This window comes from Aquarana catesbeiana, linkage group LG03, assembly GCF_042186555.1.
Source record: "Aquarana catesbeiana isolate 2022-GZ linkage group LG03, ASM4218655v1, whole genome shotgun sequence".
Classification (NCBI taxonomy): Eukaryota; Metazoa; Chordata; class Amphibia; order Anura; family Ranidae; genus Aquarana; species Aquarana catesbeiana.
The window spans coordinates 438,097,144-438,120,780 of NC_133326.1; the positions used below are offsets into that span (position 1 = coordinate 438,097,144).

The window sequence follows — 23,637 nt, forward strand, 5'->3', positions numbered from 1 at the left end:
AGTTCAGTAACCGGATTGCGAAGTCAGCCAAGCAAATGTCAGAGAGCCGTAGATAAACGTAGTAGTACAGCAAGCAGGATCAGGAGCCAGAAGGAATGTCAGCCGAGTAAGTCTTCAACAGGAACACAGGAGAAAGTCTCTGATGTTGACAAAGGCGAAGGCAGAAATCAAGTGAGCTGGACGGCTTTAAGTAGGCAGGACTGACGAGCAAAATCAACAACAGCTGGGTAACTGTGGAGAGAGATGGGAGCTGGCAATTAGCCGACAGCTGAGCGGCCAGCTCAGAGAAGGAAGGGCTGAGCCCAGCCCTGACACTCATTAAGATGCTCATCTATTATATAATTATTTATTTAAGATACCCATATAGAGCCGTCAATTTACACAGCACTCCACACATACATCACACTCTTATTGGTCCCTACCCTCAAGGAGCTCACAATCCAAGGTCCCCAACTCACATTTATATACTTAAGGCCAATTTTTGGACAGAAGCCAATTAACCTACCAGCATGTCTTTGAAATGATAGACACTATTTGGTGAGAAGGGGCAGATCGAATGGTGCACCCAAAGGCCCATGGCCAAGTTGGCATAGCTGGGTGCAAAGTTGGCACCCATAGCTGTGCCCTGGGTTTGAAGGTAGAACTTGGCATTGAACTAAAAGTAGTTGTGCGTAAGGCAAAACTTTGAGACATCCAAAATGAACTGGGCCTGTTTTTTGTATTCATAAGCAGATTCTAAGAAAGAAAAAAATGTACTGCTCTGAGTCCCACTTCATGAGGTATAGACATGTATAGAGAAGCACTGCTGAGAGACATCCATTTATCCCAGGGATACATTTTCAGATTTTCTAGGAGATGGATGCTGTCTTGGATATAGGCTGGTAATTGTTGGGCCAAGGGTTACAGGAAATAATCAATGTAGATGGAGAAGAAATTGGTGATGTTTTCCATGGCTGCCACTATTTGACGTCCTGGAGGATTTCTAGAATTCTTGTGAATTTTTGGCAAATGATTAAAATATGGTGTAGTCTAACTTCTTAAAGAGAAAGCCTTCTGTTTTGGTGATAATGCCTTCATCCAATGCTGTGTGGACCAGTAATTGCGTTTCTTCGCAATGACGTGGAAGTGGTGGATCATGATTGGGACAGGTAATAATCTGTATGCTTCGTTGAAGTAATCAGCTTTGTCTTGCAGCACAATACCCCTGGCTTTGTCTGCTGGTTGGATGACAATATTTGCATCAGCGGATAACTGATTAAGGGCCTGTGTTCATTGCATGGTGAGATTAGAGTGGGTTGGATGTAGAGCTATGGAAGAGTTACACATCCCTTGTAGATCTGTAGATCTACTTGGTAAAAGCTCTGAATGTAGGGTCCCTTGACATGTATCGGGTTAAAGGATGACTTGGGATGAAAATTAGTATGTTGTACTGGGGGAGAGGTGGGAGGATGTTGAGTGAGTGCCAACAACATATAATACTCATCTTCATCCAGATCTGTATAGAGATCTTCAAGATGGGCTAGGTAGACTGCATCAAGAGAATCCAAATTCTGAGTATCCTCAAAGCTTTAATCAACAGCTGACTGAATAATAAACTCGCTTTGGCCACCTGTATATTGTAAAAGGATACCCCTCACTATTGGTAGAGGAAGCTTTTCAGTTTTACCTCCATGGCCATAATACAACCCACACCGGAATCAAGACCAATAATGCACTTCAACCTTTGAGATTCACAACACATTTGCATGCACACCACAAGAGAATGGAACAAATTTTCCAGAAACATTGGGCGATACTTCAAAAAGATCCCCATTTGAAGTCCTCCATCACAGAAAAGCCCAAGATCCCATACAGACAGGCTCGTAATATATAAAGTAAAATCACTCCAAGTAAAATGAAATCACAGAAAATTACCCCAGAAACCAGCTCTAATTTTCTGGTCTATCAAGGTCATGCTCCAGTGTCGCAAGATCAACTGTCTTATATGCAAACATGTGCAACATGACCAGAAACATTTCACCACCAAAGGCAAGACATACATACTTGATGATTTCTACAATTGCTCTACAGAGTTTGTGATATACTGCTTGTCCTGTCCCTGTGGCCTACTTTGTAGGCCGGACCATCAGAACCATCAGAAAAAGGTTTGGTGAACATAGACTATCCGTCGAGGAAGGAAAAGATAAACTCAGTGTTAGCTGACCTTTAGGTTTGGGTCGTAATTATATAGCACAGCATTCCCTTCAGTACAGGACAAAATTTAACTCATATTCAGGCATCTCCCATTTATACTTGGTTTATTATAATAATCTTGTAAACAATTTCCATTGTCTTTCATTCCTTATACTCATTAACTTCTATTTTATATTTATTTTCAACAGGACCCTTCTGGTCAAATTATGAAATTGATCTTCTCCAGTAAGTAACGATCATCTGATAAGAGATGTATAGACATACATGTATGGTTATTTCTGCAAAGGTTTACATTTCTAGTATGGTCACTAGATGGTGCTTGATAACTAGTCTTGCTCCATAATAATTTGCAATCCCTTTACAGCTTAATAATACTATTTATCTTTCTTATTTCTCTATATGCCCTCTAAGTGCGTTTCCTTATATGCCTAATATGTTCATCCCTATGTCTATTTTTTCTTTGCCATAATGTGTTATTTTGAATGATGTATGTCTGTACCATGGAGCCAGCATGCTGTGTAATTTAGTCTATGTCCTAGAGGCATAAAAACAGCCCCACACAAACATGGCTGCATCACAAACCTGGGGATGGAGCACTCATACTCCGAATGCGTGCCTGCTGGTCTCCCTTCCCCACATCCACTGACACAGACTTGGAGCCCTGGGACCCACCAGAGCGGCCGAGCTGGCCGGCAGCATCTGCACCTGACAGCTATCCGGATTGGGATTACATAGAGAGACCCTATATGTGATATGCCTACTCTTACTCCATTTTTGTGAGTTGCCAATTTATTTTTTAATAAATGATGTTTTATTGCTAATCTGCTACACTCAGATAGCACTGCTGTGTTTTTCCTGCCCGTGAAACAGCGACAAACTTGAGTAACCCATAATTTTAATAGGCAAAGCTTTGAAAGCCCCTACAGGCTATCAGTTTACAGTGAATACTGGGCCTATAATTATTGTTCTCACTCAGGTGTGCACAGTGAAATGTAACATGGGTAGCCTAATTGACATTTTTGTGTGTCCCTAACGCATGCATTTACATTTGTGTGAGTAAGTATGTGGCAGTGGGGTGGGGGCTCAAAATCTTTTATTTATTTATTTTTTTTGGGGGGGGGGGGGGGGGGAATTTTAGGTGCTTACTTACACCTCCGGTGGCTTCAGCTTGTATAAAATACAAGCCACCAACGTAGTCTATGGCAGTAAAAGGGTTAAAAAGGGCATACATTCAAAAGATAGATGAATAATTCTACCCCTTTACAAAGCTCTGGTTCAACCTCATCTTGAATATAAAGTTCTGCTTTGGTAACTAATCCTCAAGAAAGGTTTCTAAAATGTTTAAAATGTCTTCCTCAGAAAGCAGAATACACAGGGCTATGGGAATCCAGTTGAACAGTGTGCAGCAGCTAAGGTCCCTGGTGTGGTGAATGAGGCCATGTGCTAAAATGTGACTGAAAGTGTGATCCCAGGGATGGAATGTGCTGCTTGCTATAAAATGGCTTGGCAGGGAAGCTGAGGCCTGGTCTAGCATCTGGATACACTAGAGCAGGGGTCTCAAACTGGCGGCCTTCCAGCTGAAACTATAAATCCCATGATGCATTGCAAGGCTGTCTGTTACAAGCATGACTCCCACAAGCAGAGGCATAATGGGACTTATAGTTGCGCAATGGCTGGCAGCCACCAGTTTGAGACCCCTGCACTAGAGAGATCCAGTGAAGGATTGGAGGTGGACACAGAGTGACCCAGCCTGGCCAAACTTGAAGGGTGCAATTAAAAATATAAAACAAGCTGGGGTGGTTCCCAGTGTCAGCATGTTGACTGGTCCTCTTTCTGGTTTCAGACAAGTTACCAAAATAATGGAAAGAAAGTTGTCGGAAGTATCTATTTAAGAGATCCACCACAGTTCAGCTGGCAGCAAACTCCCAGCCAGAGCCCTTAGAGCCCATTCACACACGGACGACTTGTCAGGCGACCTAGTCGCCTGACAAGTCGCCTCCCGCTCTGTGCTATGGAACCGTTCTAAGGGGAGCGACGCAAGTCGCTCCGACTTAGAAAAAGGTTCCTGTACGACTTCGGGGGCGACTTGGGGCGACTTGCATAGACTTCTATACAGAAGTCGTTTTGCAAGTCGCCCGGGCAGTCGTTTGCAGGTCGCCTCGCTGAGGCGACCTGCAAGTCGTGTTGCCCCTGTGTGAATGGGGTCTTACAATAGCAGTGGTGAACTCAGACCTTTCTTTTATAGGGAGGCACTAGGCTACTAGTTTGTCTAAATCAAACTTGCAGAAACGCAGCAGTCCCATGGTCTGCTGTGTCCTTGGTGCTAGTAGATGTGGTCTAGAAGCCTTATCAACGGAAATGGTAGAGAACTACTAAGGTTAAACTAAGGGCAAAAAATACATATATAATGCAATCTCTCACTAGTATTAATACAGCAGTCTGATTTTCTGTGTCCCCCTGTAATATGGTTGTATTACCTGCTGAAGTATCAGCAGGTAATACAGTGGTCAGTATGTCTGTCCAAATGTAGTAGCTAGAGGGTTGAGACAACTGACAGGGGAGCTTATAATGGTCAGCCCTTTCCACCCCCCACCCCAAAATAAAACAGGCAAAGCTGTTGTTTTAACTGCCTAAAAGGTGTTAGCTTATGTTAGGCTCTGTTAGTCACTTACGTAAATCTACAAGCCCATCTAACACTGCCCTCATCACTGGTTGATATTGCTGCTGTTCAAGGATGCCCTCTACTGTATGTATAGATAAATTAGCATATCCACTCCAAGACACAAGGTGTGTAACTGGCTGGATCAGTAAGTGAAAATGAAGAAGAAAAAAAAAAAAATAAAACCAGTAGTCGCCTCATCAAAACGGAAAATTTATATCAAATACTTACCATAATTTTCCTTTCCTGATGGACTCCATGGCAGCCTACATGTGGGTTAATCCCGCCCCCTCATACCTCATGTGACCCTTCTCCCATAAATCTTTGCTCTGGGCCAGAGGCCATGTTCCATAATTTAACCTACTCCAGCCACTGGGAGGGAACTCCTGCTGCCATGGAGCCCATCAGGAAAGGAAAATTACGGTAAGTATTTGATATACATTTTCCGGTTTCCTTGACAGACTCCATGGCAACCTACGTGTGGGAAATAACTAGCCATATGCACCCGGGTGGGCAGAGTGCTGGACAAAAAAAAAAGGTTTAATTGACACCATCAACAGACAAGATACGTAAACCAAATTTAACAAGGCTGGCTCTACGCAGTAGTGTGCCATGAATGTGTTAATTGCAAATAACTTCTGGAGCCATGTGACGTCGTCCATGATGAAGACACACTTCTAGTTGAGTGAGTAGTCACCGCTTCTGGAGGCACCAAGCCCTTGGCTTTGTAAGCCCACTGAATGGCCTGAACAATCCATGCTTCAATAGATCTGGAAGAGGCACGCATTCCCTTATTCTTCGAACAGGAACAGAACGAACAGGTGGTCGGTCTGACGGAAAGAAGCTGTAGCTTCAAGATACTGACTCAGAGCTTTTCCATCATCTAAGGGATGAACACTGGAATCCTCGGTAGCTCTGAATGTTGGAAGAGCAATCTCCTGATTGTCGTGAAACACAGATGCCACTTTGGGGTTTGAACCCAACATAGGAATTAAAACTACCCGATTCCCAGCAGATGTGCGCCCTCCTCATTTAGGTGCAGTCCGTCCCTTCTATAGTACCGGTTACCGACTGAGAAGTCGGCCCAGTCCTCCAGGAACCCAAACCCCTCAGAGGGTGGTGATAAATGGGGAGTACTCAGAATGGTCAGGGGTGGGTAGTGGGGTTCCCCAGGGTTCTGTGCTGGGACCAATCCTATTTAATTTGTTTATAAACGACCTGGAGGATGGGATAAACAGTTCCATCTCTGTATTTGCAGACGATACTAAGCTAAGCAGGGTAATAACTTCTCCGCAGGATGTGGAAACCTTGCAAAAAGACCTGAACAAATTAATGGGGTGGGCGACTACATGGCAAATGAGGTTCAATGTAGAAAAATGTAAAATAATGCATTTGGGTGGCAAAAATATGAATGCAATCTATACACTGGGGGGAGAACCTCTGGGAGAATCTAGGATGGAAAAGGACCTGGGGGTCCTAGTAGATGGCATGCAATGCCAAGCTGCTGCTAATAAAGCAAACAGAATATTGGCATGCATTAAAAGGGGGATCAACTCCAGAGATAAAACGATAATTCTCCCGCTCTACAAGACTCTGGTCCAGCCGCACCTGGAGTATGCTGTCCAGTTCTGGGCACCAGTCCTCAGGAGGGATGTACTGGAAATGGAGCGAGTACAAAGAAGGGCAACAAAGCTAATAAAGGGTCTGGAGGATCTTAGTTATGAGGAAAGGTTGCGAGCCCTGAACTTATTCTCTCTGGAGAAGAGACGCTTGAGAGGGGATATGATTTCAATTTACAAATACTGTACTGGTGACCCCACAATAGGGATAAAACTTTTTCTCAGAAGAGAGTTTAATAAGACTCGTGGCCATTCATTACAATTAGAAGAAAAGAGGTTTAACCTTAAACTACGTAGAGGGTTCTTTACTGTAAGAGCGGCAGGATGTGGAATTCCCTTCCACAGGCGGTGGTCTCAGCGGGGAGCATTGATAGCTTCAAGAAACTATTAGATAATCACCTGAATGACCGCAACATACAGGGATATGTAATGTAATACTGACACATAATCACACACATAGGTTGGACTTGATGGACTTGTGTCTTTTTTCAACCTCACCTACTATGTAACTATGTAACTATAAGGAAAAAAAAAAAGTTAGAAATGGCTCCTTGCATCCCAGAGAGCTGATTTCAGAGACCCTCTTGGCCGATGTTATAACCACCAAGAAGGCAACTTTTAGAGAGTCATTTGATAGAGGATTGATCTTCATGTTCCAACTCTCTACCTGAGAAAAAAATCCAGGATAAGGGGAAGATCCCAATTAGAGAATCTTGGCTTTTTCTGAGGTCTGAGCCTTATTGCTCCTCTGAAAAACAACTGAGTAGTGTCAAGCCTAGGAAACACCCGTAAAGGCAGAGATTGCAGAGAGTTGGACTCGCAGCGAGCTGACTGACAATGAGAGATCCAAGCCCAATTGTAGGAAGCCCAGGATATCATGCATCTTTAGGTTATTGCAAGAACCTGCAGTGGAAGAGGTGTAGTCTGCAAACTTTTTCCAAATCCTCTGGTAGACCCTGTTGGTGCCTGCTTTTCTGGCATTTAATAATGTGGAGATGGCCCTACTTGGACAGCCTAGGGCCTCCAACCTTCCCCTCTTAAGAACCAGATCATCAGATGTAGATGGGCCGGGCATGGATGTAGAATTGCCCCTTGTGATAGGAGGTCTGGTCTGGAGGGTAGAGGAACTGGGACCCGGAAGCTGAGTTGCATCAGCAGTGGAAACCATGGCCTGTTTGGCCAGTATGGGACTATTGCCACTATCCCTGCTTCTTCCATCCTGAGCCTCGACAGAAACCAGAGAATGACAGGAACCAGGGGAAAGGCATAGGTCCTGTGGAACCGCCAATGGTCTGTCAGAGCATCTACCCGAATGCCTGGGGACACGAGACCTTGTGTAGTATCTCTCTAGTCTGAAGTTGCACGGGGAGGCGAACAAGTCTACTTCTGGAATGACTCCCAGGGACAGGACCCACCTGAAGACTTTGGGGGGGAAAGTCCACTTGTTGTCCAGAGAAACTCTTGACAGAAAATCTGCCTGAACATTCTGGACTCCAGGGAGATAGACAGCTGTCAGGTTGGTCAGGTTTTTCTGGGCCCAGATCATGATGGGCTCTACTTTCTTCGACAGGGAGAGACTGCGAGTACCCCCTTGTCTCTTGATGTATGCGACTGCCGTCGTGTTGTTCAGTCTTAGGAGGACTGAGGCTCCTGCTATTAAGTGGAGAAAGGCCTGCAGAGCACAGAACGCTGCCCAGAGTTCCAGAACATTGGAGACTATCCTGTGAGAGGAAAAATTCCATATGCCTTGGGCTACTTCTGTCAGGCAGAGAGCACCCCAGCCCCTGCAGCTGGCATCTATAGTGATGGTGACCCAAGACACAGGTGTGATGGAGTGACAATTGAGGAGGTTCCTCTGTTGTAGCCACCAAGGAAGGCTCTCCCGCATGGATGAGGTTATTTGGATAGAGTGATCCCGAAGCCCTGGGGTCCACTGCTGGAGGAAGCCCTTCTGGAAGGGCCGCATTTTCCACTGAGCCCACTTTACCATGGGTGTTGTTGCCACCATGGTGCCGACAATCTTTAGGCATTGAAAGGCTCGGAGATGACATTGCAAGCCTAACTCTGTCCCAGGTCACTGGGATTTTTACAGGGGTAACGAGATGGTGCTCTTGATAGTGTTGAAGTGTGCCCCGAGGAATACCAGGGACTGCGTAGGATCTAGATGGCTCTTTTCCAGATTCAGAAGCCAACCGAACTCAAGTAGAGTGGAGATGACCTGGGATCTGTGGGTTAGCAACTGCTTCCTGTCCCGAGATAACAGCAGGTCGTCTAGATAGTGATACAGACGGATACCTCTTGTCCTGATCAGAGCCACGACAGCCAACGATAGTTTTGAAAACACACAAGGCGATGTAAGCCTGAAGGGGAGACAGGTGAACTGCAGATGGATTTGAGCGACAGTAAAGCGAAGGTATTTCTGGAATTATGACGCTATCAGAGCATGGAATTAGGCATCCTTCAAATCTATAGACACAAGCCAATCACCTGGTTGGCTTGCTTGACTGATCGTGAATAGTGTCTCCATCTTGAACTTCTCCTTCTTGATAAAAGAATCCAAGTGGGTTAGGTCTATAGCTGGCCTCCAGGAGTTTTTTCTTCAACATCATGAAGAGGGGCGAGTAGACCCCTTGAAACCTTTAGTCGGCTGGAACTGGAATTGCAGCGCCTTTAGCCACAAGAGAGTCTGCATAGGACAGGAGAATTAGCTTTTTCTCTTCTGAGAGAGGCAAGGATGCCGACTCGCTCTGTCTGGGCAGGCGAAATATAAAGACTTAGGGGCTTCTTGTCCACCGGGAGATGCCCCTTTTGAAAACTTCTGGCCTGAAGGCTGTTTTTCCTTCCAGGTCTTCCTGAACTCACGGCCAGGCCCATAGCGGTGATCATCCCGAGTGGTGGGGATTGGAGCAAGGCCCTCTTACAGGGACGGACGAATATCGTGCTCGGTACTCAATAGGAATTGGCTCCGGATCACTATGTGAGTGTTCCTTTCTCCCCCTAATGGAACTCAGTACGCTGAGTACATGTTATGTTGACGAATGTTTGTCTACATATCATTGTTTCCTCTCATTTGCAGATCCTGATTGTGCGAAGGAAAACGTTTTAAGCACACAAATTGGAGCTATCTATTGCCATAGTGTACCACACACCCTCGTCCTTTCCCCTCCCTCTCACATCTCTACTTGGTATCCTTGGGCTCTTGCTACCATTAAGCTAGGACACTATAGGGTATCCCGGTCCAGATGATGGATGTGAGATCTGTGTATGGAGGCATGTGATTGCTTGGTGCAAATACTAGTGCTTAATACATATATGTATACTCTTTTAGATATACACCCAGCCCTTATTTGGGATATTATCCTCTCGGGTGAGCTCTGCTGTTTTGGTGTCATATGGGTGGACCAGTGTGGACAAGGTGGGGCCAGCCATACACCTCGGGTTCCTTTTGGATTTGGGGGTGTTCTTTTGACATAGTCACCACCGGGATTTTGGCAATGAGATTCCAGTACCGATATGCTTGGGTATGTTGTTTCTTTTGATGTGACCACATTGCTGAATGGTTTTTATGATGTAAAGCAATTGTTCTAATTTATGTAACAATGTATTGATATACCTTTTTTAAAATCTGGATTCTATTATGTAGTGTGATTCTTTCCACAAGTTTCCCTGATGAAGGGACGTTTTGCTCAGTCCCGAAACGCGTAGGCCCACGTGGAAGACTTCACAAGTATCTCCACTATTGCATACCAGTAAACTTTTTAGCTTTCCGTTGTTATATATATCACTTTATGTACATATCTATTTTGTCATTTTGTATTTTCTATTTGTGTATTGGATAAAATAGTTTTTTTTATTACTCAGTTGCCGTTAAAGTCCCATTAACCTCTTGTGGGGGTATTTTTACTCTCTGGCCTGAAGGCTGTTTTTTTCTTCCAGGTCTTCCTGAACTCACGGCCAGGTCTATAACGGTGAGCATCCCTTGCTCTATCTGAACCTTGCCTGGGCTGTGCTCTCTTCTGGCCACAAGGCACGCTTACCCGTGACAGATGACAGCATGATCGGAGCCACCAGGCGAATTATGTCTAGGGAAGCCTCACCCAGAAAAGCCGCCGCCATCCTTAGCTCATGAATAGGTGAGCTCCTGGCCACTTCTTCCGAGATGCTCCTCAGAGAAGCATCTACGTTGTCCGCCCAGACTTCCAATGCTTTAGAAAGAGCTGCGAGAGCTAGAGCTGGTTTACAGATCATACCCGCTGTAATGTAGATCCACTTGAGGTCGGTATCAATTTTCCTCTCCAGGCCTTCCCTAAAGGAAACAGTATCCTCCAATGGGAATGTGACGTGCCTCACCAACCTCATTAGGGCTGCGTTAATGAGAGGAGCCGACTCCAGGTGTTTTACACCCTTGCTTTTAAATGGGTACATTTTTGATACCTTCGTTAACAAGCAACTCTTCCTTTCAACACCACCCCATTCATCGGTAATTATTGTGTCGAGTTCACCCAAAAAGGGGAAATTGGGGCATTCTTTTTTAATGTGTTTAAAATATTTCCTCTGGAGGGTGTCTCCACTGGCTCTTCCCATCTCAAAGCTTCTTTGGCAGCTTTGACCAGCTGTGGTACTAGGGCAAATTCAAAACCTGCACCAGGGTCATCTACCTCCACCTCACTGTCCGAGGCTTCAATTGAGGAATGGCTCAGGTGTGAAGGGCCTGGAGCCTCGAGATCATCCCTAATAGGGATTGACATAGTGTCGCCAGCAGGGTTGTGGGTATGACCAGAATCTGCTTTACTTAGGGTCTCATGGACCACCTTTCTGACCAGTGCTTTCTCTTGTTGGTCTCCACCCTCTCTTTCTCTTGCAGCTTTAGAAAAGCATCACTTGCAGAGCAGTTTGCCTTCAGGAACCTGGGCCCTGCATACCCAGCAGGCTTTCCTCACAGAGCGGCTGGAGTGATGGTGAGAGTGTCGCCCTGAGGTGGTTTTAGACTCCTCTCTGTGGTGCCTAGATCTAGAGGGAGATCTATGATGTCTGCAGCTTGAAGAGGAGTGACGACGTTGAGACCTAGAACAGTCTTTGTCATTCTTTGGTGTTCAGACCTAGAAGGGCTGAGTGAAAGAGAAAGGGTTAAGAGCTCCTGAATGGGTGAACCCAAGCATCACAGGCAGAAAATAACTAATTCCTACCTGCAGCTCAAGGGTTGGCCACAGGAGGGCGGTGATAGATCCATGGCAAGGCAGTTTGAAACTGAAATGAACCATTAAAGCCTTATGAGAAACAGGAGTGACAACAGGCATGAGAGAGCACATAACAAACATAGCCAGCAGCCAGCACCTAGGGAGACTGCAGCAAACAATTTACCTTGTAAACCAGAGACCAGTTCCTGGGGAAATCGCCGCATAAGCCTGCAAGTCATCCCAAGGAATAGCTGCTTTGACAGCTATTTAAATCTGCCGCCGTCAATGATCTCACCGCCCCACAGCATGCATGCGCTGGAAAAACGTCGCCACCTGGTGGCGGCCAATCACATGTGCGGCCACTGCCGCCGCCATTTTGGCGTAACCGCGCCTGCACAAACCAAGTACAGAATCTTCGTTCGCGGCTTGCGGATGAGCAGACAGGTCCCAGCGACTTCCTGAAATGGCGAGCTGGAACGCAGCTGCGCTCCAGCCGCCATGGCCACTCACTGGAGCTTGATAGAAAATACGGAGACACACAAAACACAGAGATACGGCTGCCATATAAAGCGAATATCTTTGTACATTACCACCACCACTGCATGATCCGGACCAGAACCTGGGACTGGGGAGCTGTTCGCTCGACCCACTGCACGATCGACGTTTACAAGGCCCCCTGCTAATAGCTGGGACATTTGGCCATATTGCCGCTTGCCTGCCAATGGCCAGGTTAGTAAACTCTTCATGGTATCACATCATATCGCCCATGTCCACCTGCTAATAGCTAGGATTGCTGGACTTCAGAGAGGATCACCGCTAACCACCAAAAGTATCGCTGTGCACACCGCCAGGCCTGGATTACAGAAAACTTCATGAAAAGGTAAGACTTCATCTTGGTCCTAGGAGGAGGACAAAAAAGGAACACGACCTCTGGCCCAGAGCAAAGATTTATGAGAGAAGGGTCCTATGAGGTATGAGGGGGCGGGATTAACCCACACGTAGGCTTCCATGGAGTCTGTCAGGAAAGGTCTTTTAAGCTGTAATGTATAACACTTTTGTTTTTGGGTTTAGATACAATTTACCATATTTTTTGCTCTAAAAATGGGGGGAAATGTCTGTGCGTCTTATTGAGCGAAGGGCGTCTTATCAAGCGGGCACACCTAGTTTCAGCCCAGGGGCCCCAGATGCACATGGGGCCCCACCAGGGCCAGTCGGATCTAGGGGGGAGCTGCTGGAACTGCTAGGAAGTGCTTTGCTAGCAGCGACGCGGTGCGCACCTGCTGCCTGCAGTCTTTAAGTTGTCACCACGGCTGATTGCTGGTGTGAGCAGCACGACCTGCCACCTGGCCGGGAGTCCCAGGAGTTTGTGGCTGGGAGCAGGTGCACTGTCACTGTGCTGATCCATTTAGGCTGGGTTGTCACTATTTCGAATTGGATGCGGGTTTTGTAGTTAAGTTCCTGTATTTTGGTGCAGATAGATGTTTTAAGGGAGAATGTGATAATCGTTTGTTTTTGGGTACTAGTAAATGTACGTTGTAAGTCAGTTTCCCATGCATGTATGAATGTCAGATCAGGTTGTTCCGGAGGAGAGTTAACTAAGGCATAAGTTTTGGACAGGACTTGAGGTAAGGTACCCTTGTCATTACAATAGCTTTCAAAGGTGGTCAGATTACGGTTAAACTGTGATGGGTTGGGGATCATGATTAGAAAGTGATGTAAGCGTAATGCTGTCCAGAAAGGGAGTTGGAATTGGCCACTGTCTAGTGTTAGGGACTGTATGGATGGCCATTTGTTGTCTATCAAGAAGTGTGAAGCTCTATCCCTTCCTGTCGATTTGAGTGTTTCAAATCCTAGTCGTTCCATTCCCGGGGGGAAGGCTGGGTTCCCCAAAATTGGATATAGAGGGGAGCTCTCGGAGGATAAGGTGTGTGCAGATATTGTGGAGGATCCCACCCGAAGTGATGTGCCAATTATAGGATGTGATTTCAATGTCGCGGGGAGTCGGTCAAAGCACCAGACCGCACCTTTCAGCGTGACCTCGGATTGTGCCTGTTCTAATTGTATCCAAAGCTTGTTTCTGCCATGCCGGTTCCAATCTATTATTCTTCCCAAGTGTATTGCCTTGTAGTAGTTTTTTAAGTCTGGTAGGGCCAGCCCTCCATAATGTTTGGGTAATGTTAGATAGTTTCTCCGTAGTCTAGGTTTTGACTTTGCCCATATGAATTTGATGAATATGGAGTGTATTTGCTTGAAGTATTGAGGTGGGATTTTGATTGGTAATGTTTGGAGTAGATATAAGAATTTCGGGAGGATGGACATTTTAAGCAGGTTACACTTGCCGAACCAGGAATGTAGCCCACTGTTCCATTCCTCCAAAAGTTTTCTAGTTTTAGCCATCAGGGGGGGGAAATTAAGGTCATAGGTGTTTCGTAAGTCGCTGGGAATCAAGGTATTTGAGGGATGTGTCTGTCCATCTAAACTTAAATTGTGACTGTAGAGATCTCAGTCTATTTGGTGTTAGATTGATTCCCATGGCCTCGGACTTATCAAAATTAATTTTTAGGTTTGAAAGAGCGCCATATCTCCCAAATTCCTTCAAGAGATTCGGGAGTGACACAATGGGATTGGTTAGGGTGAATAGAAGGTCATCCGCATAGGCAGAAATTTTATATTGGGTATCCCCTACTGTTACACCGGATATATCCGGGTTTGATCTTATAGTGCAAAGGAAAGGTTCTAAAGTTAAGGCAAAAAGGAGGGGCGAAAGTGGGCATCCCTGTCTAGTACCGTTTGCTATTGGGAATGTATCCGAGAGAATTCCGTTTGCTTTAATCTGTGCTGTGGGTGAGGAATATATACTAGAGACCCATTGCCTCATTTTATGGCCTAATCCTATCTGCTTAAGGACCGCCGACATGAACTCCCAGTTAACCCGATCAAACGCTTTCTCAGCATCTGTGCTGAGAAAGACAGATGGGGTATAGTGTTGATTTACCACATGGACAAGATTGAGAACCTTGGTGGTGTTATCCCGTGCCTCCCGGGCAGGGATAAACCCCACCTGATCTAAATGAACTAGGTTTGGCATAAACTGGGTCAGTCTGTTGGCTAAAATTTTTGTGAAAAGTTTAAGGTCCACGTTCAGGAGTGATATGGGCCTATAGCTGCCACATGTCGCTGGGTCTTTGCCTTCTTTAGGTATAAGGGATATGTGTGCCCGCAAGGTGTCCCTGGGTAAGGAGTCTCCTTCCCCCAGTCCATTAAACATCTTTACCATGTGGGGGCCCAAAATTGTCAAGAGCGTCTGGTAATACTGTATAGTCATCCCATCCGGGCCAGGAGCTTTGCCTGGTTTCATCCCCCTCACTGCTATTTGAAGTTCTTCCAATGTGATGGGCTCTTCCAGTCCTGTCTTATCCTCTAGTGATAATCTGGGCATTTGGGAAGCTATCAGGTAGTCATCAATCGTGTTGTCAGTAGGTGGTCTATTTGGGAGGTTATATAGGGAGGAGTAATAGTTCCTAAATTCTTCTGCAATTTGGGTTGGCATGGTCTTTTTTTGCCCCTTTTGGTTTATAATTTGGGGAATGTATGTGTTGAGTTGCTGTTTTCTGACCGACCTGGCTAGGAGTTTCCCACATTTGTTTCCTGATTCGTAAGATATTTTCCTGCATACTTGCAAGGCGGCTTTGGCCCTATACTGTAACAGTTCAACAGTTTGCTTTCTGAGAGATGTTAGTTCTGCTTCTATCAGGGTGGTCGGTGATTGTTTGTGTTTCGATTCCAGGTCATGTATCTTATTGAGTAAAGATAGCAGTAATTGTTCCCTTTCTTTCTTAATGCGTGTGCCGTGTTTTATGAATACGCCTCTTATCACAGTCTTGTGAGCCTCCCACACTATACCCGGGTCGCATTCTCCTGTGTCGTTAAGTCGAAAATAATGTGTCAGTTCAGTCTGTATGTCTGTTAGGACCTCTGGAGTCTGCAGGAGACTTTCGTTCAGTCTCCAATATTTAGGTCTGCTGGTCAGAGAGGAGGACAAGCAATATCGCATTGTGATGGGTGCATGGTCCGACCACGTAATATTGCCTATCTGGACATTGTGAATTGCCTCTAACTGATTATGGGGAACAAAGTAATAGTCTATTCTCGAGTACACTTTGTGTGGAGGGGAGTAGAAAGTATAATCACGCTCCCCATAGTGATGCAGTCTCCACACATCTATCAGTCGAGCTTCATGTGAGTCTTGATTTATGCGTTTGTGTACCTCGGACCTTAGGGATGAGGTACTAGATGATGTGTCAACGGAGGGGATCAGAGGTACATTGAGGTCCCCTCCCAGCACTAGTTGGCCTTCCATGAATTCAGAGAGCAAATTCAGTGTGTGGTGAAGGAAGGTATCTTGGCGGTCGTTTGGAGCATATACAGTGGCAAACGTCACTTTAGTGCCTCTAAGTAAGCCTTTAATAAACAGATAACGGCCGCCAGGATCCACTAGGGTGCCTGCACATGTCCAGGGTATTGTCCCTGATATAAGTATGGATACTCCCCTGGATTTGGCCGCTATGTTAGTGGCATGGTATACATGTGGAAAGTATCGATTTTTTAAAAAAAGGTTGGGTTGCCTGTCCTGAAGTGTGTCTCCTGGATAAATGCTACATCTGTGTGTGCTCTTTTAAGGTCATTTAATAGCATACGCTGTTTCTCTGGTATGTTAAGGCCCTTGGCGTTCAAGGAGTATATGGTAATGGAGTCCATCATCACCTGGGCCAGAAGAGATTAGGGGTGGGTATGGGATGGGGGGGTGAAAAGTAAGATAGTATAGAAAGGAGATAGAGAGAGAAGAGAGGGTAGTAGAAGAAGAAGAAAAGAAGACCGTCAATTAAGACAGCCAACAGACAGTATGTACTGTCCGTTTACTATGTTGGGGTAAGCAAAGTGCTTTACCAAAGAGCACGTCCTGGATCCCACCAGGAGACTTGCTCTGTCCTATTGGGGGAGAGGTAAGAATAAACCAGTGAGGGTGTCCCCGGTCCGCCCCTCCCCACCCAGCTTGATGTCATCATGTCAACCTCTACTCGAGAGCTTTTTAATGAAACATGGAGCAAAAAAACCAAAAACTCAAAGTACCCCATCAACAGAAAAAAAAAGAGAAAAGATAAAAAAAAAAAAATTTATACAAGGAAAAACCCCAAGTAAAAAATCTTAGGTATACGGCATGAGATACCGAGCATCCTATCTTGTTATATAGTTACTAACTGTGAGCCAATAACAGGTTACCGAATATAAAGGTATACCAGAAGGGGCCTGGTGCAAAGCAGCAATCAATCCAGCCCCTATGGCACCATGTCCCTCCCCGTCCAGCAATCCCCAAAAAAAAAAAAAAAAACCCCATAACAGGAAAATAATAAAACCTAGTGTCCGGTAAATAATGAAATCGAAGCATCATGGCATCAATGTATATGACTTCATTTCCTGGGCCTTAGGTACCTATATATGCATCCCTTGTCTTTGATATTTCAGGGGAGTGTTAGGGACAGCCAAAACAGATATTTCACAATATGAAGTTGTCCAGTTCCCCCCACTCCATTGCAAAAGATCACTCAACCCTCGTGGAGAACAAGATCAGGTTTCACAGGGGGGAGGTGGGGGTGGGTGTCCTCCCACTGTTGTCCAGCAAGTTCAAGTTCCACCAGCTATCTGGTTAGTAGCCTATACCTGCGACTGCCCCTCCCTCCGCACCACAGACGTATAACAGCATTAGAAAAATGGGGGGAGGGGGACACCTGAATATGTAGGGGATGCATAAAGGATATAAAAAAGAAAAAAAAAAAAAAGGGGGGGGGGTGCCCAAAGTACCTAGCCATACACTAGCGCGGGGAGAAGTCATTCTTCCATTAGCTCACCCTGTCACTTGAGTCCAGTCAATCTTCTCTCGGTGCTTCAGCCGAGGTGTATCTGGATCTACGGTGATTCCTCTGCGGTCTCGGTGAGCGGGATCTCCACCTGCTGACTGGTCCGGGCCGATAGACGGTACGCTGCAGTGACTGTAGCCAATCCGGAACTTCAATGGGATCTATTCCCATGAAAACAAATAAGGCAGGGAGGTCAGCAGGGGACCGGAGGGTGAATGAGTGCTGGTTTCTTTTAAACGTTACTGCTATGGGGAAACCCCATCTGTATGTGATGCCTGCGTTTCTCACCGCCTCCAGCAGTGGCTTCAGTAGAGCTCTTCGTTGTAGCGTTGCTTTCGATAGATCCGGGAGAATACGGACGACAGCACCATCGAATATGATTTCTCCTTTCTCCCAAGCCGCTCTCAACATCAGCTCCTTGTGGGAATACCGGTGTAACCGGCAAATGACGTCTCGCGGTCTCTCCGGGTCTGTTGAGCGGGGTCCCAGTGCTCGGTGGATACGGTCAAATGACAGGTTAGGTGGGTACTGTTCGCCCAGTAAATCCCGGAAGATAGCTAGTGTGGATTCTGCGAGATCTTCCATCCCAGTGGCCTCTGGTAGTCCCCTCAGGCGCAAGTTATTACGCCTGCTGCGGTCTTCTACCTCCTCCATTTGTAATTGTTGGGAGAGGATCGAGGAGGCTTGTGCTGTCTGTGCTGCCTCCACCGCTGCCAACCGTTGTTCGATCGTGGCTACTGATGTCTCTCCCGAGTCCATGCGTTCAGACAGGGTTTGTACGTCATGCCGGACTGCCGCTATCTCTTGTTTATGTGACTCCTCAAGCCTATTAAGAATGGCTTCAATGTCTGCCCTTGTTGGTAGCGCCTGTAGGAGTGCCCTGAGCTCCGCATCGGCTCTCAGTGTTAGCGGTGCATGCGATATAGATTCCTGTGAGTCCGTGTGGAATATCGCCGGGACTGTGTTGTCCAAGTTCTGTGTTGCTGGTGTCGGAGTCCGAGCAGGGGTAGTCTGAGGCTGCCGGGCATCATGAGGGCCTGTCCTCGTGGCATCCGCCATCTTTGCAGTTGGGGGAGTCCCGGGATTGCTCAGCAGGAATCTTTGTATGTCTCCGTTTCTGTGTGGTTTAGGAGACACCCGCTTCTGACATCTGCCTCTCCGCTTACCAGCGGAGTACATACCGGGTGGAAACGAGCAGAGGAAAGTTAATTAAAGCTGGATATGGACGGGTCAGACCAGGAGCTCCTCTGAAACACGTCCTCACTCGTTCATGTCTAGGCCACGCCCCCCGACACAAGTCCCTTTTACTTCTTGCATGTGCACTTGGAGTAGGTTGCCCTCAGGAAGCTATAATCTCAAAAAAGTTCCCAGTACAAAGAGAGCTCTGGCTAGTAGTTAAAATGACAGCAGAAAACATTGTACTTAGAAACTGACAGTCGTAAAATGGACCCCCATGATAAAAAGAAGTTGGGCCATAAAGCTTCAGTGTCCTTAAATTGTGTCAAAACCCAAAAACAAAGATGTATCTTGTTGCAGCTTAACAATACTGTGGTGGCTGCATTTGTTTTGTTTTATAGTTTTTTCCTTTCTTTATTTTCACCTGGTGATCTACCCAGGAACACCCTTCATGTTCTACACTTATGCTCTATTTATAGAGGAGCTATATAGCTACCTTAGGACAGCAACATTATGAACTGTGGAGAGGGTGGTGTTAGATGGACTGGTAGATTTAGATGGACTTTACATAAAGTGACTAATAATAAAGCCTAGCTTCAGCTAACACTTTTCAAACAGTTACAGAAACAGTTTTTTTTCCTTTTGGAATAAAGGTTTTACCAAATGAATAAATGCTGACCATCTGTAAGTGTTAAATGTTCTGTCTAAGAAAAACTAAACCCACTGATTTAACTGTTTCCCAAAACCGTTACATTTAGGGTCGGTTCACACATGGGCAACACGACTTTAACGCGACTTTGTACCGCGACTTCAACACGGCTTCAGCGCGACTTTGGCACGACTTCGGCAAATTACGAGGCGACTTCAAGTCGCCTCCATGACGGGCGACTTCGCTGGCGGCCCCCCCACCGTACCAGGCCGCATGCCCTCAACATGGGGGGTGCTTTGGGGCATGGGGGGCGCAGTGTGCGCCCCCCCCCCAAAGCACCTTGTCCCCATGTTGATGAGGACAAGGGCCTCTTCCCGACAACCCTGGCCGTTGGTTGTCGGGGTCTGCGGGCGGGGGGCTTATCGGAATCTGGGAGCCCCCTTTAATAAGGGGGCCCCCAGATCCCGGCCCCCCACCCTATGTGAATGAATATGGGGTACATGGTACCCCTACCCATTCACCTAGGGAAAAAAAGCGTCAATAAAACAAACAGTACACAGGTTTTTAAAATAATTTATTAGGCAGCTCCGGGATCTTCTTCCGACTTCGGGGGTCCTCTTCCGACTTCGGGGGTCTCTCCGCCGTCTCCTCCCGGTGCCCGCATCTTCTGCCGGCTCCTCCGCTATCTTCTGCAGCTCAATTGCTAGCGGTGGTCCGGACTTCTGCCTTCTTCTTTTCTTCCAGAGATGTTGACACGACGCTCTCTCCAGCTGGAATGGTCTCTGAACGCTCCGCAACGGACTTATATAGGCGGTGACCCCGCCCCCTTATGAGGTCACTGTCCCAGGGCATGCTGGGGCTGTGCCGTCATAAGGGGGCGTGGTCATCACCCGGTGACCACGCCTCCTAAAACGTCACAGACCCAGCATGCCCAGGGACTGTGACGGCATAAGGGGGCGGGGTCACCGCCTATATAAGTCCCTTGCAGAGCGCACAGAAACCATTCTGGCTGGGGAGAGCGTCGTGTCAACATCTCTGGAAGAGAAGAGGGAAGAAGATGATCCAGAGGTCCGGACCACCGCTGGCAAAAGAGCGCCAGAAGATAGCGGTGGAGCCGGCAGAAGATGCGGACAGCGGGAGAAGACGCCGGAGAGACCCCCGAAGTGGGAAGAAGATCCCGGAGCTGCCTAATAAATTATTTTAAATACCTGTGTACTGTTTTTTTTATTGACGCTTTTTTCCCTAGGTGAATGGGTAGGGGTACCATGTACCCCATACCTATTCACATAGGGTGGGGGGTCGGGATCTGGGGGCCCCCTTATTAAAGGGGGCTCCCAGATTCCGATAAGCCCCCCGCCCGCAGACCCCGACAACCAACGGCCAGGGTTGTCGGGAAGAGGCCCTTGTCCTCATCAACATGGGGACAAGGTGCTTTGGGGTGGGGGGGGGGCCGCAGCGCGCCCCCCTCCCCCAAGGCACCAAACCCCCCATGTTGAGGGCATGCGGCCTGGTACGGTTCAGGAGGGGGGGGGGGCGCTCGCTCGTCCCCACCCCCATTCCTGTCCGGCCGGGCTGCGTGCTCGGATAAGGGTCTGGTATGAATTGGGGGGGACCCCCCACGCCGTTTTTTCGGCGTAGGGGGTTCTCCTCAAGGTCCATACCAGACCCAAGGGCCTGGTATGCCCTTGGAGGGGGAACCCATGCCGGATTTTTATTTAAAATTTGGCGCGGAGTTCCCCTCAAGTCAGATGATCTTGACTTCCCCTGAAGTCAAGATCATCTGAGCACAAGTCGCATGCCGAAGTCGGATCATGCGAGACGGCGATCCGACTTTGATCCGACTTCAATGATAGTCAATAGGCTGAAGTCGGATCAAAGTCGGATCAAAGTAGTACAGGGAGTACGCTCTGAAGTCGGAGCGACTTCAGTAGTGTCTATTAAGACGCTAGCGTTAACTCCCATTGAAACTATTTCTGGAGCGACTTGAGGGCGTACAAGTCGGATCCCAAGTCGCCCCAGTGTGAACCGAGCCTTAAGGCATACCATGAATGATAACTGTCATAGGTGCTTGTGCTCTCAGCCAAACTGTCAAGCCATCAAATGGCTGGTGCCATAACTGATCACAAGTGCAGCACCATGGCAACTACAAGTCAAATAGAAACTAAGTTGGCAACTTCCTTGGCTGTAAAGAATAGGATGGTTTAGTTCCGCTCGAAAAGGAATTTGAAAAATAACAATCTTACTGGCTGGGTCAAGGTGAAAATAAAGGGAAAAAATCCTAAACGGAGAACTAATGCAGCCACCAAATATCAAGACTGGTTAGCTGCAATATATCATTTTTTTTATTAAGGGGTTTAGATTTGCTGTAAGCCTTAAGGAATCAAAGCACAGAAGTCTGTATACAACCTACTTACCACCAAGGGTGAATGCTCAGTGACTATCCAGATCTGGGAGTCCTGTTTGACACCTGCAAAGCTGGAAGGCCTTACAGTTTGTATATGAACTCAAGGGGTGCAGTATGAGCACTGAGCCTGGAGTTGGCCACTGCAGGTAAATATTAAGATCTGAGTAGAAAGCATGGCGGCCACTGCAGTAAATATCCACATTCAGGGGTCCGGTATGATGCCGACAGTTGGTGGCTGTAGTGAATTTGCAGAATTGGAGGTCTGGTATGACACTGCCAGCAGCTGTTGAAATATTTTAAGCCTCAAAGTCTTGATTCAGCAGAGCTGAGGGGAGGTCTTCGAACTCCTTTATACTAAGATAAACAGAGCTTTTTCAGTACCAACCTAATCGTTCTTTTCATTCCTCCCAAGACCTCATGTTGTAAAGGGCTGCACAAGCTGTTGGAGCTATATAAATCCTGTACAATAATTAATAATACATGCAGAGTTATAAGAATTAGATAGGGCTATACCTTTGGTTTTGCCAAGTGTCCAAACTCCCAGAGGCAGGTGCTATACTGAGCTGTAGAAGACAGTGTCCCCCAAAAAACACTGGTAGAAAAAGATTATTTAGTGGAAACAATATGGTCAGTTTTAAAACTACACAATTTGATTGTATCAATTGAAAAACATTCCAATGCTTTCACCTAGCTAAAAGAACATCAACAAAAAGCACTGCTAATTTAATTATTTATTGCTAGAGCTGGTAGGTTCTATTGGTTGTTGCATATACAGGGTCTCCACAGGTAGAATCTCCCAGTAGGATTAACTAAAACCTAACTCTTTGTTTTTTTTACTAATCAGTTTATTATGACAGAGCTTCCAAAAGACATGATTGGATTTGAATACCATTTCTGAGAATGCTTCCACCTATTTTCTCTGGGTTTATTGTTATTGAATAATGTGATTGCAGAGGGATTTTGACCATTTAAAACTTTAGTTGTGGTAGTACATTGTCATAAAATGGACACCAAGATTTGTACCTTGACAGTAGTAGGTGTTGACTGTCGAAGAAATCTTGGAAAAGAAAACATTTTTTCCAGTTACCTTACCCATATTGTCTTTAATAAATTGTATGGAACTACAGTACTAGCAGCTTCTTCAACCTCTTTCTGGTATGTTAAACTCTGATATACTTCATATTGTAGAGTACCGAAATATGACGCTTTTTTTTCAGCGCAGTTGTTGAAAAGAATTCTTGCTTTATCACTGGCTGCCCAGGGCAACTTGGAAATTGTTTGCATATATGTAAAAATCTGCATTTTTTTGCTAAAACCTTACTTAACACCCCATATATTATATATTTTCTGAAAGCAACAGTTCTGGAGAATAAAATACTGTTTGTTGCCATTTTTTGTGTTGCAAGATATTTGTGCAGCCATTTATCAAATGCAAATTGTCAGTAAAAAGTACACTTAATGCATTTTAGTGCATGCAAACACAATATAAAACTACATTTTTTGGTAAAATATAAAAGATTAGACTGTGCCAAGTAAATAGATACTAACCGCTTGCCGACTGCCCGCCGTCGATTGACGGTGGCAGAATGGCACTCCTGCGTGAATCGCCATAGCTGTATGGTAGGCGCTTTGAGGAGTATAGGGCGTGCGCACCCGCCGCGTGACGTAGGAGCCCGTGCGCGTGGCCAACGGCCGCGATGGGCGCCGTCTACCCACGATTGCTCCTGAGAAAGAGAGAACGGAGATCTGTCAATGGAGACAGACAGATCTCCATTCTGTCAGGGGTTGCTTAGGAACAACAATCGGTCCCCTCCCAAAGGCAGTCCCATCCCCCCACAGTTAGAA

The 23,637-nt window shown here is 46.4% G+C and overlaps 1 protein-coding gene across 3 annotated transcripts in view; it reads left to right on the plus strand.

Annotated features, from left to right (window-relative positions):
• Positions 1-23,637, plus strand: part of JADE2 (jade family PHD finger 2) — a 1,082,209-nt gene that overhangs the window by 686,722 nt on the left and 371,850 nt on the right. Inside the window, exon 1 of one of the 3 annotated variants that reach the window (XM_073620797.1) lies at positions 2,385-2,418. The exons of the other annotated variants lie outside the window; for them this stretch is intronic. Within the exon in view, the coding sequence (XP_073476898.1) occupies positions 2,400-2,418 (19 nt within the window). The 5' untranslated portion in view covers positions 2,385-2,399. Of the gene's footprint in view, positions 1-2,384; positions 2,419-23,637 lie in introns of those variants that run through there. 3 annotated transcript variants of the gene reach the window in all.